General features: G+C 43.8%; 1 protein-coding gene across 4 annotated transcripts in view; it reads left to right on the top strand.

Annotated features, from left to right (window-relative positions):
• The window catches only part of LOC139370550 (signal-induced proliferation-associated 1-like protein 2), a 103788-nt gene that overhangs the window by 73865 nt on the left and 15457 nt on the right, over positions 1-14466 (top strand). For all 4 annotated transcript variants that reach the window (XM_071110117.1, XM_071110115.1, XM_071110116.1 and 1 more), the window contains 5 exons: positions 5200-5349; positions 7105-7202; positions 7823-7920; positions 9229-9647; positions 13010-13234. In XM_071110117.1, coding sequence (XP_070966218.1) covers positions 5200-5349; positions 7105-7202; positions 7823-7920; positions 9229-9647; positions 13010-13234 — 990 coding nt within the window. The remainder of the gene's footprint in view (positions 1-5199; positions 5350-7104; positions 7203-7822; positions 7921-9228; positions 9648-13009; positions 13235-14466) is intronic.

Genomic DNA, 14466 nt, shown 5'->3' with positions numbered 1-14466 from the left:
GAGCACTGTCTTAATCAGTCCCTGCTTATCAGAAGAATTTACATCAGCAGTACTTGGAGAGCAGCAGTACTTGGAGACCAGATTTGAGTATCCCTGCCTTTGACACTCATAATCATGCTCAAAGTTTGTCACCAAAGGAAACTTGAGATACACTACCTTTCAACAGTTTGGGGTCACTTAGAAATGTCCATGTTTTTTGAAAGAAAATACAATGTTTTGTCCATTTAAAACAGTGTAGACATTGTCAATGTTGTAAATGACTATTGTAGCTGGAAACGGCTGATTTTTTTATGGAATATCTACATAGGCATACAGAGGCCCATTATCAGCAACCATCACTTCTGGCCTTCTAGGCAGAGTTGCAAAGAAAAAGCCATATCTCAGACTGGCCAATAAAAAGAAAAGATTAAGCTGGGCAAAAGAACACAGACACTGGACAGAGGAACTCTGCCTAGAAGGCCAGCATCCCGGAGTCACCTCTTCACTGTTGATGTTGAGACTGGTGTTTTGCGGGTACTATTTAATGAAGCTGCCAGTTGAGGTCTTGTGAGGCATCTGTTTCTCAAACTAGACACACTAATGTACTTGTCCTCTTGCTCAGTTGTGCACCGGGGCCTCCCACTCCTCTTTACATTCTGGTTAGAGCCAGTTTGCACTGTTATGTGAAGGGAGTAGTACACAACGTTGTACGAGATCTTCAGTTTCTTGACAATTTCTCGCATGGAATAGCTTTCATTTCTCAGAGCAAGAATAGACTGACGAGTTTCAGAAGAAAGTACTTTGTTTCTGGCCATTTTGACTCTGTAATCGAACCCACAAATGCTGATGTTCCAGATACTCAACTAGTCTAAAGAAGGCCAGTTTTATTGCTTCTTTAATTAGAACAACAGTTTTCAGCTGTGCTAACATAATTGTAAAAGGGTTTTCTATTGATCAATTGGCCTTTTAAAATTATAAACTTGGATTAGCTAACACAACGTGCCATTGGAACACAGGAGTGATGGTTGCTGATAATGGGCCTCTATACGCCTATGTAGATATTCCATAAAAAATGTGCCGTATCCAGCTACAATAGCCATTTACAACATTAACAATGTTTACACTGTATTTCTGATCAAGTTGATGTTGTTTTAATGGACAAAAAAAATGTTTCTCTTTCCAAAACAAGGACATTTCTAAGTGACCCCAAACTTTTGAATGGTAGTGTAAATTACATCAAACATGCTTCCTTGCTTGGTATAAAGAGTCACTCAGAATTCATATACATATACAGATTTGCTGACCAATCATGTCTGACTCCTCCCAAGGACCTTTACTAATAATTGAATGGGACTCATTGCTGACCTGTTTTTGTTAGTGAAATTGTATAATTTTCCCGACGGACATAATGGCACTTCTATCCTTAGTATCACTGACACTGCACGACATTAGCATAGGCCGTGCATAATGAGGTCAAGGTTTTTGTAATGTGATTAGCATAAAATTAAGTGGCAAATACATGACTGGGAAACTGAGACTGCTCTGACGGGAAGAAAAACAAGATGGCAGAAGGGGCATGTTCATTAGGGAAAGCAACGGAGTGTTTTACAACAATTTGCAATGGAAAACAGGAATGGGGTTTGTTATTTGACAAGTCTAGGTAAAACATCCCGGTTTGTCCGTTTTTCTACTGTTGATCCCTAATAAACTCGACCCAGCTCTAATTCCAACTAACATGCTGTAGCTACGATACTTAAAGCAGTGTTTCTCACAGCCATTGCTTCAGATGGTGTTTGCACACACAGTGAGTACCAGAACTAGAAAAAACAACTGAATCAATGCTGAATGTAGATGATAAGCACTCTTTGGCACTTGATATGATACTAACAGAAAAACAAACAGAAGAGACTTGAGGTTTTTCCTCGTTTTTGCCCATATGTTTTGTCATGTTTTATGGAGTGATTTTAGTGGCAACAGAATTTTTATCAGAATTTGTATTATGAAATGTTTAATTTTGTTGGCACCAATGTCACTCCATAAGCATCTACTTTTTCACTCTGTCTATAAGGATTGTGGATCGACATCCCGTGTTGTGCCCCTGTTACTGAACTTGGCACACAGCATGGAAGTTGGTGAGGGGTTGAGGGCGGGGGGCTGTGGGGTTCGCTAGCAGGGTGTCAAGGCATGTGAATGTTTTATTGAGCTCCTGAGTGTTGAGGCTCTTGTTTGCAGCCCTGCACTGCCTCTCTGCTGTGGTCTGTCCCCGATCGTCGCGCGCGCGCGCACACACACACACACACACACACACACACACACACACAGCGACAGTAAGGCTACCTCAGCACTGGTCTTTTGGGCAGTGTTGCATTACGTGTCAGCTATGCAAGGGTACATCAGGTTGAACACGCGTGTGTTGCCATGCGTATGTGTGGTGTTTCACATAATCAGTGTGTGCATATCATTTTACAACTGTGACAACTGTGTGTGTGCATGCAAGCATACCGGTATGTGTTTGTATATGTGGGAGTAGTGCATTTTTGTGGGATGAGTTGTACCTTTTGTCAAAAGAAAAGCACAGCCTATTGGCCTGATTTTTTTCTTATCGTGGCAGAAAATTGAGATGAAGTGATTCCCTTCTAGTCAATGGTTTCACAGGAATGATTCTGGCATAGATTGTCCTCTCAGGAGTGAAAACTCTATTTTCAGATTGGAGTGTCCTTGGAAATGTCTGTATGAAAGACTGTACAAGTCTACACTGAGTGTACAAAAATATTGTGAACACCTGCTCTTTCCATGACATGGACTGACCAGGTGAATCCAGGTGAAAACTATGTTCCCTTATTGACTGTGTGAAGCATTGGAGTCAACATGGGCGAGCATCCCTGTGGAACGCTTCCAACACCTTGTACCATGCCCCGAAGAATTGAGGCTGCTCTGATGGAAGGGTGGGAGGGGGTCAACTCAATATTAGGTGTTAGGTGTTCTTAATGTTTTGTTCAGTCTGTGTATATTATAGACCTGTTTGCAACCATATAAACTGTTCTTATCAGACACGTCGCTCTCTTGGAGACATGGGCATTTCATATGGACTGCACTTCACACAGAAGAGGTTCATTGTTGGGTAATTGTATACTTTTAAAGCAAAATAGGTTGTTTGCTTCGCTACAAACTCTTCTGGTGTCTGATATTTCTCTCATTAAACTTAAGATGTCAGGAGTTAAGATGTCAACCCTGCTTTGGCACCAAATGATGCATTTATTTCTCCTTTATTTTATCAGGGATTCATACTGAAACCATGATCTCTTTTACAGATGAGACCCTGAATTACATAAATTCCAGAAAATACCCACATCAAAATGTAAATACAAAATGCAAGCAGAAAGAAAAACACGGTCATAAAAAAAAACACGTTCATCAGTAATGAGGTCCTCAATCAGCTTTCTGGATTCCCCTAGAGGCACCAGAACATCACATTTAAGAACATTTTAACGATTGTTCCACAAAATAAGGTGCAAGAAAACTATAAAAGCAGAGTTGCCTAACTGTATAGACCAAAGGAATTTCCAGAGTTCACCATCCCTGAGACCGGGTGTCTAAAGTTTAGTAATGATGTTAGGTACAGTGGGACTTTATGTAAAAGGGCTTTTATAAATGAGAACGTAGCAATGTGACATCAGAGGGCCAACCAACTTTCTGGTAGAGAATGCAGTGATGAGTACGAAAATTGTTGGCAATAATAAAGCGCAGTGTGTTTTGATAAACTCCATCTAAGGCTTTAGTGAACCTAAAGTCCTGACCCACTAGTCATTGTCCTTTTATTTGGGTTTTAGTTAGCGCTTGTGAGCTACACTTAGGTGGGGGTAGCTTTTAGAACAAAGTTAGAATTTTCATTTGTCACTGAAATTTCTTGAAAATCAAACCAGAATGAGTAACAAAATTAAAATGACCACGTATTTCCAAGACACTAGCCTTCTCAGTCTACTTTTCGGACCAGACCAGTTGATATAGTAACATATTGGTTCTTATCAACACTGTGGAGCGTACCGGGAGTCACCACACCATTACCAGCAGGAAATATGGAAACCGGTTTCTGGGTAATGATTCATGTAACATTACATTTCCCGCACCCTTTTACCATACCATATTTGTCATATGTGACACTTTGTCTGGGTTCTATAGAAAAAAACAGACGTGATAGACTCTGAGGTAGTACAATGGAACCATTAAGGTGACATGTTTTCCTAAGGGAAACGACACGGAGACACTGCACATGTTTGTGTGGGGGTTGTTTGAATTCAAACACTTTGTGGCTTCCACTCCTAGTTGGAGCTTCGCCAGCTAATTAAGAGGGAGTGGGACTCCAATTTGCAGCTGCCAACGCCTTGCGAAGCAGGCCTGCTCCAAAGCTGCTGAATATGCAAGATTATCCTCCCTTTCACACCACCTTATCCCTTCCTCCCTGCCCTACAATATATACCCTCTATTACCCATTGCACATTTACGATCCCATCTCAGCTTTTCCATATGATCTGGGATTCTGTGTTTTTTTTCGAGGGCTCAGCGTTCCTCCCGGGCCGGCGGGAGAGTCGAGTTTCACGAGTCGGAGGCTCAAGCATCTCCCACTCTTGGAACAGTCTGTTCAGGCTAAGAATAACGCCTGGCCTAACTGCGTACTTACGCTATGTTCCCCTAGTATTTCCTCAAACACTCTTCATAAATGGATGGGATTCTAGTAGTTTAGTTACTATTTATCGTCACTGTCGAATGGTTGACCTACTATTTGTATTGTCAGTATCGAATAATAAAAAATAAAACACTGTGTGATTTGACCTTTGGCACAATGCACATGATGATACACAAAACAAACAAACAAACATCAGGGGCACGTTTATCATATGTCCAGGCTAGGCGATGAGTTGTATTGACACGCCTGACATTGTCACGAAGGCTCTTTGTGAATAACATGAGTGATAATATGGTCGTTTAGCAGATGTGTTTATCCAAAGTGACCCACCCAGTGGGCAATTTAGTTTTGTCTGCTAGGTACAATCAAAGTGTTTCCTTAGACCTGGAGTGTGTAGCCCTTTTGAGAATCCAACTAACAACTAACCCGTTCCATTCAACAGGGCCATTGAAGCTGTAGCCTTACAGGTGGGGCACTTTGGCGGTCGAGGCCCGTTTTGGTTAAACGTCCCCTAAACGTTCTTTTGTGGTTTTCAGGGTACTGCAGGAATATGAGATATCCCCTACGGCCTCCTGTAGCAGTCGGGAACCTGGACAACTGTACTGCAGCTCCCCCAGCAACCAGTCCACGTCCAGTGACCCCGGACCCTGTGGCACCTGGTCCCAGAAGGCTGGATACATTAACGGGTAAGTGCATTAGGGCACAGCGCTGCGATGCACATTTTATGACCACTATGGTGTATATTTTAGGACCACGATGGTGTATATTTTAGGACCACTATGGTGTATATTTAAGGACCACTATGGTGTACATTTTAAGACACTCAACCTCATGCCTCGCCACTCGATGGAGAGTTACATACACAGCAGACTGGGTTTGAATACAATAATATTAAAATACTGTATCTGCGCTTGATTGAGCTTGTCTGGGGCAATGGTGCCGATGGAATAGTGCCAAAAGTAGAAACCCCGCCCACCTATCAGTTTAAAGGGATAGTTCAGTCCAAAATCAAAGTTTATTAGATGTTTACTACGTTCCTCAAAATAATCAAGTCCATGTCAAAGAGCATAATACATAGAAACGCAGCATAATGCACAATTAAAATGCATATGAAAAGTGCAACAGTCTACATATTTACACTCCTATCAACCCTCTTAAACCAGACTATCCCCACATGTGCATAGATGGCACATAATCTATACAGAAAGAGGACCACAATAATAATAATACTATGGTCATTTAGCATTTTCATCCAAAGCGATTTTCATAACTGTTCAGCATTCACAATGACCAATAGTGTATATGAATCAATCAAATTCAATCCCATTTATTTTAAAACCACTTGTTACCTCTGCCATTGTCAAAAAGTGCTTTACATATATTCAGCATAGTGTATATATTCAGTACAGTGACCCATATATTCAGTATATGTAGTAGGACTAGTCGCGTGTCATATGATAGGCCGTCTCCTCTATCTAGGACAGAACAATGCCATTACCACCCCCCCATCCTGGTTCTTCCAGGACCCCATTCCTTGACCCTCCTGCAGTCCAGACAAGTCTATAGTCGCCAGGCCAGAGGCCCCAGCCGGACCCTGGCTCTCAGGTTGCAAGGCATTCCTTCAATATCCCCACAGCATCGAGACACATTGTGGAAATGTGTCTGGGCAGCCACAGTTTAACGGATACTGTTACACGCCAAGGGAAAGGTTTGAAATAGCTCAGTGTGACTAGCCAAGTGGTGAGGTGAAACAATGGCCAGTGGTGCGAAAAGCAGGAAGTGGGGTGGATAAGGATTACAATGCACTTTAAAGGTTCCAATGCAAATCAATGGCAAAGCATTGAGGATGCTGTGGGAGAAGATTAATTTAAACCCATTTTCTCAATTGTAATGTTTGGGAGCCATGATATGCTGGTTAGCGTTCTCTTTGAGGCATGAGTTTAGGATAACAATTCTCATTTGACATAATTATAGCATTGAAAGTTGATACAGTTGTGATTAGGTAAGGCATGGGTAGGCAACCCTGTTCTTGGAGTGCCGCAGATACTGCAGGATTTTGCTCCAACTCGGTACTACACCTTACCAACTGAGGTAATTGGTCAGTTAAATTATTGCCTAAATTCAAAACACCTGGTCTTCCAGGTCGGCTAAATCAAAAACATGAAGTGCTTGGGTCACTCCAGGACCAGGGTTGCCAACCCCTGTGGTAGGATCTGGCGGCTCTACATTAGATCATGCAGGTGTGGGTCAGTTGAAAAACAAAACTGAGTCTGTTTGGGCAACAACAAAACAAATGGCAGACCTGCGCGTCACTGACTGACTGTCTTCATGGTTAGAATGTTCAACAAAGACGTCATATCTTGCCTCCCTCTTTTGAAGATTTAAACCAGTTTGCTGATACCTCTAGCTTCATGTCCTGTTCTTCTTTCGGGCACCTGTAGATGCCAGTCACCTGCACTGCACCTGGACCAGCCGAGCGACAAGGAGGGAGAGGGCCGGAGAGAGGGGGAGCCGAAGCTGGAGAGGACCAGATCAGCAGGTATGGGTTACTCTTCTTCATCACCAGCATCGTCATCATCACCATCATAAGCATCATCATGTAATCACCAATATCATCAACTGTGCTATGAAAGAGACTCGCCAGTCAGTAGAAATGCAGCAAAAAGGTCAGCTGGAGACAGAAAAAACAGAAAGCAATATTAACTGTCATTCTTACAGATTCAAGATTGTCATTCACATAAAGTTTTACCAAACGTGTCATGTTGTGATGTCAAAAAATGACATGTGCTTTCATAGCATGTACCTTAAAATAGAATGACTAAATAACTGCCATTCCAATTCATTTTGGGGGAATTTCAGGAACTGCATTGAAAAAATGGCAGTAATGGCAACTAGGGTCATATTCATTAGTTCACACTGTAGTAAAAGGTTTTGCAATGGGAAATGAAAACAAGCGTTTCTTATTGGACACATTCAGGTAGTCCCTCCCCACTTTAATCTGTTTGCTTCCATTTGGTTCATAGTGAATATGACCCAGTTCAAGTCCTGAATATATGAAGAGTTGACCTGACATCAATTCTAGTGGACAGTATCGTAGAAATTGTACCACGAGTATTTTAACGAGATAATTATATCACAAATTGTCTTCCTCTTTTGCAGAGGCCAAGTGGCACCATCCCTCCACGAAGATTCTGAACATGAGGGAGAGAAGCCAGCCGAGACAAGGAGCAAAGGACTCCCCCAATAAATACCAACATGTGAGTACTCATACTTTGAAAGAGTTAGTTATTTTAATGTTTAATAAGGGTTGCCTGGTTGACTTTGATTTTACAATGTAATGCTTTTTTCTTGTCATGTTGGATTTGGGTTAGTTTGTTGCGTCTGTCATCTCATGTAATAGCCTACATTTGAGCGTCAATGGGAAGTATGTCTTGTAACACTGTTTCAGTACAAAATCAGTTAGTTGTAAGACCCTTTAAATAAATAAATCATATGTTTCATATCGTATGAAACCAATGACAAAACATCATGGCCATTTGGTGAATATATCCCATAGGACTTTGCCTCGTCAATCGACAAAGGCTTTGGTAGACCTACCTATGCGCTCCCAGAACACCTTATCCCCTTCTAGCAGCATGCATGGTCGGTTTGAACTGGAACACGACACCCTTGACAGATGGGCCATGATAGGCCATGATACCGTACGTATTGTCATCTGATCTTTAGGGTCGCACCTAGCAGTAGAGAACGGCTCGGTTACCCATACAGCCCCAAGCCGACACAGTACGATGGTGTGTAGCTCTACGTCTGCAGGGAACGAGGCCCGCCTCCTCTCGTCCTTGACGGACCAGGCTGGATTAGGTCAGCTTACCCTTGTCGGTGGTGACGCTTTTGCTGTCGCCTCTGATTTATTCTCCTGCCCCCCGCCCCCCCACCAAATCTGTGTATTGAAAGTAATGGTGACGCATAGTGAATGTCGATTCATGTGCATCATTTTTTTCATTAATATTACTATGAGTGAGGAAGCATCCCAACAATTGGCCCTGGAAAAATATTGCAAAGTTTGAAGCTTGAGGGGATGCTGCTGCTTTTGCTGATGAACAGAAAGAGGGGTAGAATGTATTTGCCTCCCTATGCAGAGCGCATTAAAGTTTCATATGCACTGTAAAGGCTGCCAAACATTTCCAGGGTCCCAATTCCATAATTCTAAAGTTTTAAGCGGTTAATATATTCCCGAACCGGTGAATAAACCCACAATGTGTATTTCCACTTTTATCTTAGATTTGATTGAATTGTGGCGTAAGGATACATAGCTTATGTATCATTGTTTTTTAATAATAATTTAATTTACTAGTTGCCGAAATCCTTGTTTCCTCAATTCCTCTCGAAGGTCATTGGAGGTCTGAGGGAGGGGTCTTGGATCCTTTATTCCAAGACGCTTTGAGAGGAACTGAGGAAACAAGGACTGAGGAAGCAAGGACTTAGGAAGCAAGAATTTGACTGTTAATTTTCAGACACAAATGAATGCCGCTAACCACTAACTACTGTTGTGTTTGATCTCCCAGTCTGGCTCCAGTCACTCCAGCAGCAACACTCTCTCCAGCAATGCCTCCAGTGGCAGCAGCGACGAAAAGCGCTTTGGCTCTGGCGACCCCATGGACCCCGATGCCCTGGGCCTCATCTACATCAAGGGCGCGTCCACCGACAGCGGCATCGACACGGCGACTTGCATGCCCCCGCCGCCTCCCCCTCTACCTGGCTGCAGCGGAGGTGGCGTACCGGGGGTCTCGGCCGGCCGACCAGTCCCCCAGGATGCCCGAGGGGAGCAGTGGGTAGTGGAGTACTCCGGAACGGGGGGCTACCACGGAGCGGGGACGTCAGAAGAAGGGTTGACGTCACAAGGCTATAGCACCCAGGCCACTTCGGCTGGGCACGTAACGGACGGGAGCCTGGGCGACCTGAGTGAGATTTCCTCCATGTCCAGGTAAGGTGTAGCTCCAAGATAAAGTTCCCCTAAGTACAGATCTAAGATCAGCTTCCCGTCCCCTAGTCCATTAGTGGGGAAACTGCAAAACTGACCTACGATCAGCGTCTAGGGGTAACTTCACCCTACACCAAGAGGCTGACTGGATCCCTTTTGTCTGACCGGTGACCAGTGCTTGAATTGTGGCCACAGCTCACCAATACAGAGTACCAGCATCTGAAATGTTGTTCTGCTTGATTATCGGATTATGTTGTAGAATATTCACTCTAAAATTAACCCTGGTACTGTACAATTGAAATCAGTTCTGGTACCTTTTCATTTCAATTCAACCACTCCCAATGACACTTCATAATGTGATGTCAAACTGCGCCTGTTTTCAATGTCTGTCATTATTGGATGTGAGTTGTTTTTGCTCTAGGCATGTACACACATTACACATTGGCATGATGAGTAAGCAGAGACGGACTGGGACAAAAAACGGCCCTGGACTTTGACCTAGACTGGCCCACCACAACCAGCCCGCGGATATTCCACTACCGACGCACACACACACACACGTGTACACACACACACACACCACGTGTGTACACACACACACACACACACATACACACACACACCACGTGTGTACACACACCAGGCCCTAATACCACCTCCAGCATCACAGCTACTGTACACAAATGCAGTACTATAGTGCTACAGAACTCACATACTGTAGACTGTTATAAGTTCTACAGAACACATCCTGAATTGTCATGATTGACCAATATCCCATCAATCTGAAGCCTGAGCGTAAAACAGAGAATGTATAATAGCTAGAATACTCAGTGAGACCAAGCACTGGCTGGCTTCACTATGTCAAAGTAGTAGACAACACTACAACAGACGGCACAGTGAACCAGTAAAAAGACACCTGCGTTTTGGGTGTAAAGTGAATGGTAAGTAAGCAAGTTATAGAAAAATGTCCTTGGCTACCTTAGTGGAAGAGTCGTTTTCTCAGCAGATCACTTTACCCCAGCTCAGCACACAAATTCAATTGTATTCATAGTTTTGGCTACAGATTATAAATATAGCAACATAGTGGAAACAATAGCTTTATAGTCAGAATTAATCATCATGAAATTGTGCTGTGTCAAAGACTACACCCGCAATAACATCTGCTAAATATGTGTATGCGACCAATAAATTGGGATTTGACTAATGACAATAGTAGGGCTTCAAACAAACACAAGTACATAGTACAAATATGATTTAAAATATTAAATCTCATATGTTGTAGTTCCTATTCAACTAAAGTTGAGGAATAGGGCTTGAAATGACTATGGAAATGACTAATCAAGAAACTGTCTGACTGGCATCATGTTACTGGTATAGTTAGTTAGTTTGTTAGTTAGCCTAGTTAGTTTGCCCAATATTGATGTTGTGTTATCCATGTCTCCCTCCCTGCCCTGGATCCCCTTTGCCTACCGCTTCGGCTGCACTGACTTTTACTTGTGCTATGCTCACAATCGTCGGCTATGTTGTCGCTGTCCTCTACTTCTGCTAGAACTCTTGTCCAGGGGCTGTGGCATCCCCCTTGGCATGGGCTTCATGCACGTTGACGTTAGCACTAGTAGCAGCACAACTGAATAAGTGGGTCAATTTCCTACATTTGGCTGCATCTGACTCAAGGGACTTTTTTTGTCTCTTAACTTTCCCCACCGTAGCGTTTTTTTTGTGTGTTGTGGTGTTACTTTTCCATGTTGATTTGGGAGTTTTCCTAAGCTGACTTCTCTTTATAGCTAGCTCAACTTTTCGTGAATGGGAGCCTCTGCTCCCTCTAGTTTTTCTCCATGCTACTTGGTTCACTCACTGCGACTCTCTGGTTCATTAGTATACTGTCTGGGCTGTGTTTGTGAAAAGGAAATGTTTGGAACGTTGCAGATAGTAATGTAATAAATAGAGCTGGCGTGATTCCCTGTAGTGTTAGCCATTTTGGTGCTCCAGATGGCTAGTCCACTACTGTAAGGCAAATAGGTAACTGTTGCAAGGCTGTGCCTGCACAATAAAAATGTTTATTCACATAGACACCGGGTACAACAATAACATCGATAATGACGCAGCTAAAGTAGCCAGCTAACCTACTTAGCCAGCATCTAGGCAAAAACCACCATGTCGTCATCATCACAGAATCTCCCCACCAGATTCCCAATCCATTATTTTTGCACTTCCTCTCCAAGCTTGTGCACATTAGCCTGGAGTAAAGGTTACCTTTCCAACATTTAATTTCCTCCGTTTTTGGGTTAGACCAAATATAACAGAGTTTACAGTTTCCTGCCCTCCATTTTGAGGTCAGACGGGATGAGCCCAACTCTGCGGTTTCCTGCTGGGCCAGGCTGAGAGGTGACACCAGTACCTCCATTTTGGGGTCAGATAGGACTAGATATAGTCTTAATTTTCATGCTGTTTCAGTCTGAGCGGTGACATCACGTTCTCCATTTTAGGTCAGACTGCATGAGCCAAACCGCAGTTTCCTGCCGGACCAGACTAACAGTAACCTCATCCTCCAGCTATTGCGCACAGCCTATACAAGCCAGGGATATCAACCGCTCTAAGTTGGCCTTAGTCAGAGTAGCCATAGAATTCTATGGAAGTACTCTACTGATTTAAAGTATTTGTCATTTACGCGACTGCGAGGCGTGGCTCTGTGCTTATGGTGTGCTAGTGTACGCGGGAGGGTTACGGGGAAAGTGTTCTGGGAGATGATTGGTTGGTAGATTAAGCCAATTTAAACAAATGCCTGTGCGCTGGGAGTTTCTCCAGGCTCTCTGTATTGGCTAATGAAGGCTGAATTGGATGTGTTGGTCCACCAGACGTGCAGTTGGGGCAAAAGTGTCTTGGAAACAAGATTATGCTAAAAGGTGACGACCGGTCTGCCATGTTGTGGCAGGCTCACTGTGGCCATGGCATGATCCTGCCTCCCCCGCAGTGGGCACAATGCAGCATTTAATGAGGTGTGACACATTTGCCCTTCGCTGCCAGCGGCACCAGTGCAGTGTCATCATGCCCCAATTCGTATCATCACTATGTTGTCCGCATAGGCAGGGTTGGCATGAATTCTGCTGTAGTAGGCTAGTGGAGTCATAGGAGTTGGGATCAAAACCTGCTCAGAGAACCACACATTGCCCATCGTGAGGAGAATCACTGATATGAGTAGCAGGGTTTGGGTCAGTTCAATTCGGGAGGGGAATTATTCCTCCTGATTATCCCATGACTTGACTGATATAAAATGGACTGACCCCAAACCGTGGATTTTTGGTAGCCACTCATATTTGACGTAATTGGCCAACTGTGATCACATATTTCTGTCTTTGTTTTCCTAGTGGCTCACGACACTCTGGCAGCCCCTTGGAACGTGGTCCTAAGACCTCCACCTCGGTTGACTCTTCCCAAGTCTACATCGTCTCCTCCGGTGGCACGGTGACAGGGGTGGGGCTTAATGCTGCCGTCCACACCCGCAAATCACCAGGCAAAGAGTATCTGATTGGCTGGAAGAAAGCTGAGGATGGCTCTCCAATGGTGGATCCGGGCAGGTCAAAAGACTACAGGTGAGTAAATAAGCAGTGTTTTGTGGAGTTGTATTCTTACTTGGACATAAAACTTTCTCCTAGAGCGCTGTCAATATGTTCTACAGCCTCATAATAGTTGCCGGTGCCACACATCCTTTTTCTCCCTCCCACTGACAAATGTTCTGCCTCGACTCTCAGTAAACCGTTGAAATAAAGCCCGTCGTCCTATTTTAATAACGACGCCACACGTAGGTACGCTTGTCAACTTTACTAGTACTTTCCTGCTAACCTTTGGCCAGGTTGACCTCGCAAGCGAGGCTTCGACCCTCAAGGGTCTTTCTTGGTTAAGTGAACTGAACTGGAAAGAAAGATGGCGCGCTGACAAACTGTCTGCTTTGGTCCTGTTGAAAAGGTTGCAAGTCATGCTGCCATATTAACCTACCCATTTTAGACAAAATCTGAACAAAGGGGGACAGCCATATTAAAAGTAACCACTGATGACCTGAGGCTCTGACAGAATCCTCTTAACACATGTCCTATCTTATTAATAAGTAGGAGTTGAAGCAGAGTCCTCGAGTACGGTCTCTCATTTAGCTAGTGTAAAGTGTCCATCGGCTAGTGTGACCTTTTCTGTTCACAAAACAGCCCCCGTAGTGGGCATAGTGCCCCCAAAATAAAAACAACATTTTAGATGGAAGGGACTGCACATAGCTAAAACAAGTTTGGATTGCTGCATCTACACTACATGACCAAAAGTAGGTGGACACCTGCTCGTCGAACATCTCATTCCAAAATCATGGGCATTAATATGGAGTTGGTCCCCCCTTTGCTGCTATAACAGCCTCCAGGCTTTCCACTAGATGTTGGAACATTGCTGCAGGGGACTTGCTTCCATTCAGCCACAGAGCATTAGTGAGGTTGGGCACTGATGTTGGGTGATTAGGCCTGGCTCGCAGTCAGCGTCCCAATTCATCCAAAAGGTGTTCGATGGGGTTGAGGTCAGGGCTCTCTGCAGGCCAGTCAAGTTCTTCCACACCGATCTTGACAAACCATTTCTTTATGGTCCCCGCTTTGTGCATGGGGGCGTTGTCATGCTGAAACAGGAAAGGGCCTTCCCCAAACTGTTGCCACAAAGTTGGAAGCACATAATCGCCTAGAATGTCATTGTATGTTGTAGAGTTAACGTATCTATTCACTGGAACTAAGGAGCCTAGCCCGAACCATGAAAAACACCAGTCAAAAGTTTGGACACACCTACTCATTTCAGGGTT

The sequence above is a fragment of the Oncorhynchus clarkii genome, chromosome 17 (genome assembly GCF_045791955.1).
Source record: "Oncorhynchus clarkii lewisi isolate Uvic-CL-2024 chromosome 17, UVic_Ocla_1.0, whole genome shotgun sequence".
Classification (NCBI taxonomy): Eukaryota; Metazoa; Chordata; class Actinopteri; order Salmoniformes; family Salmonidae; genus Oncorhynchus; species Oncorhynchus clarkii.
Note: the sequence above shows the minus strand (reverse complement) of the source record. Positions and strands in the feature narration are given on the sequence as shown.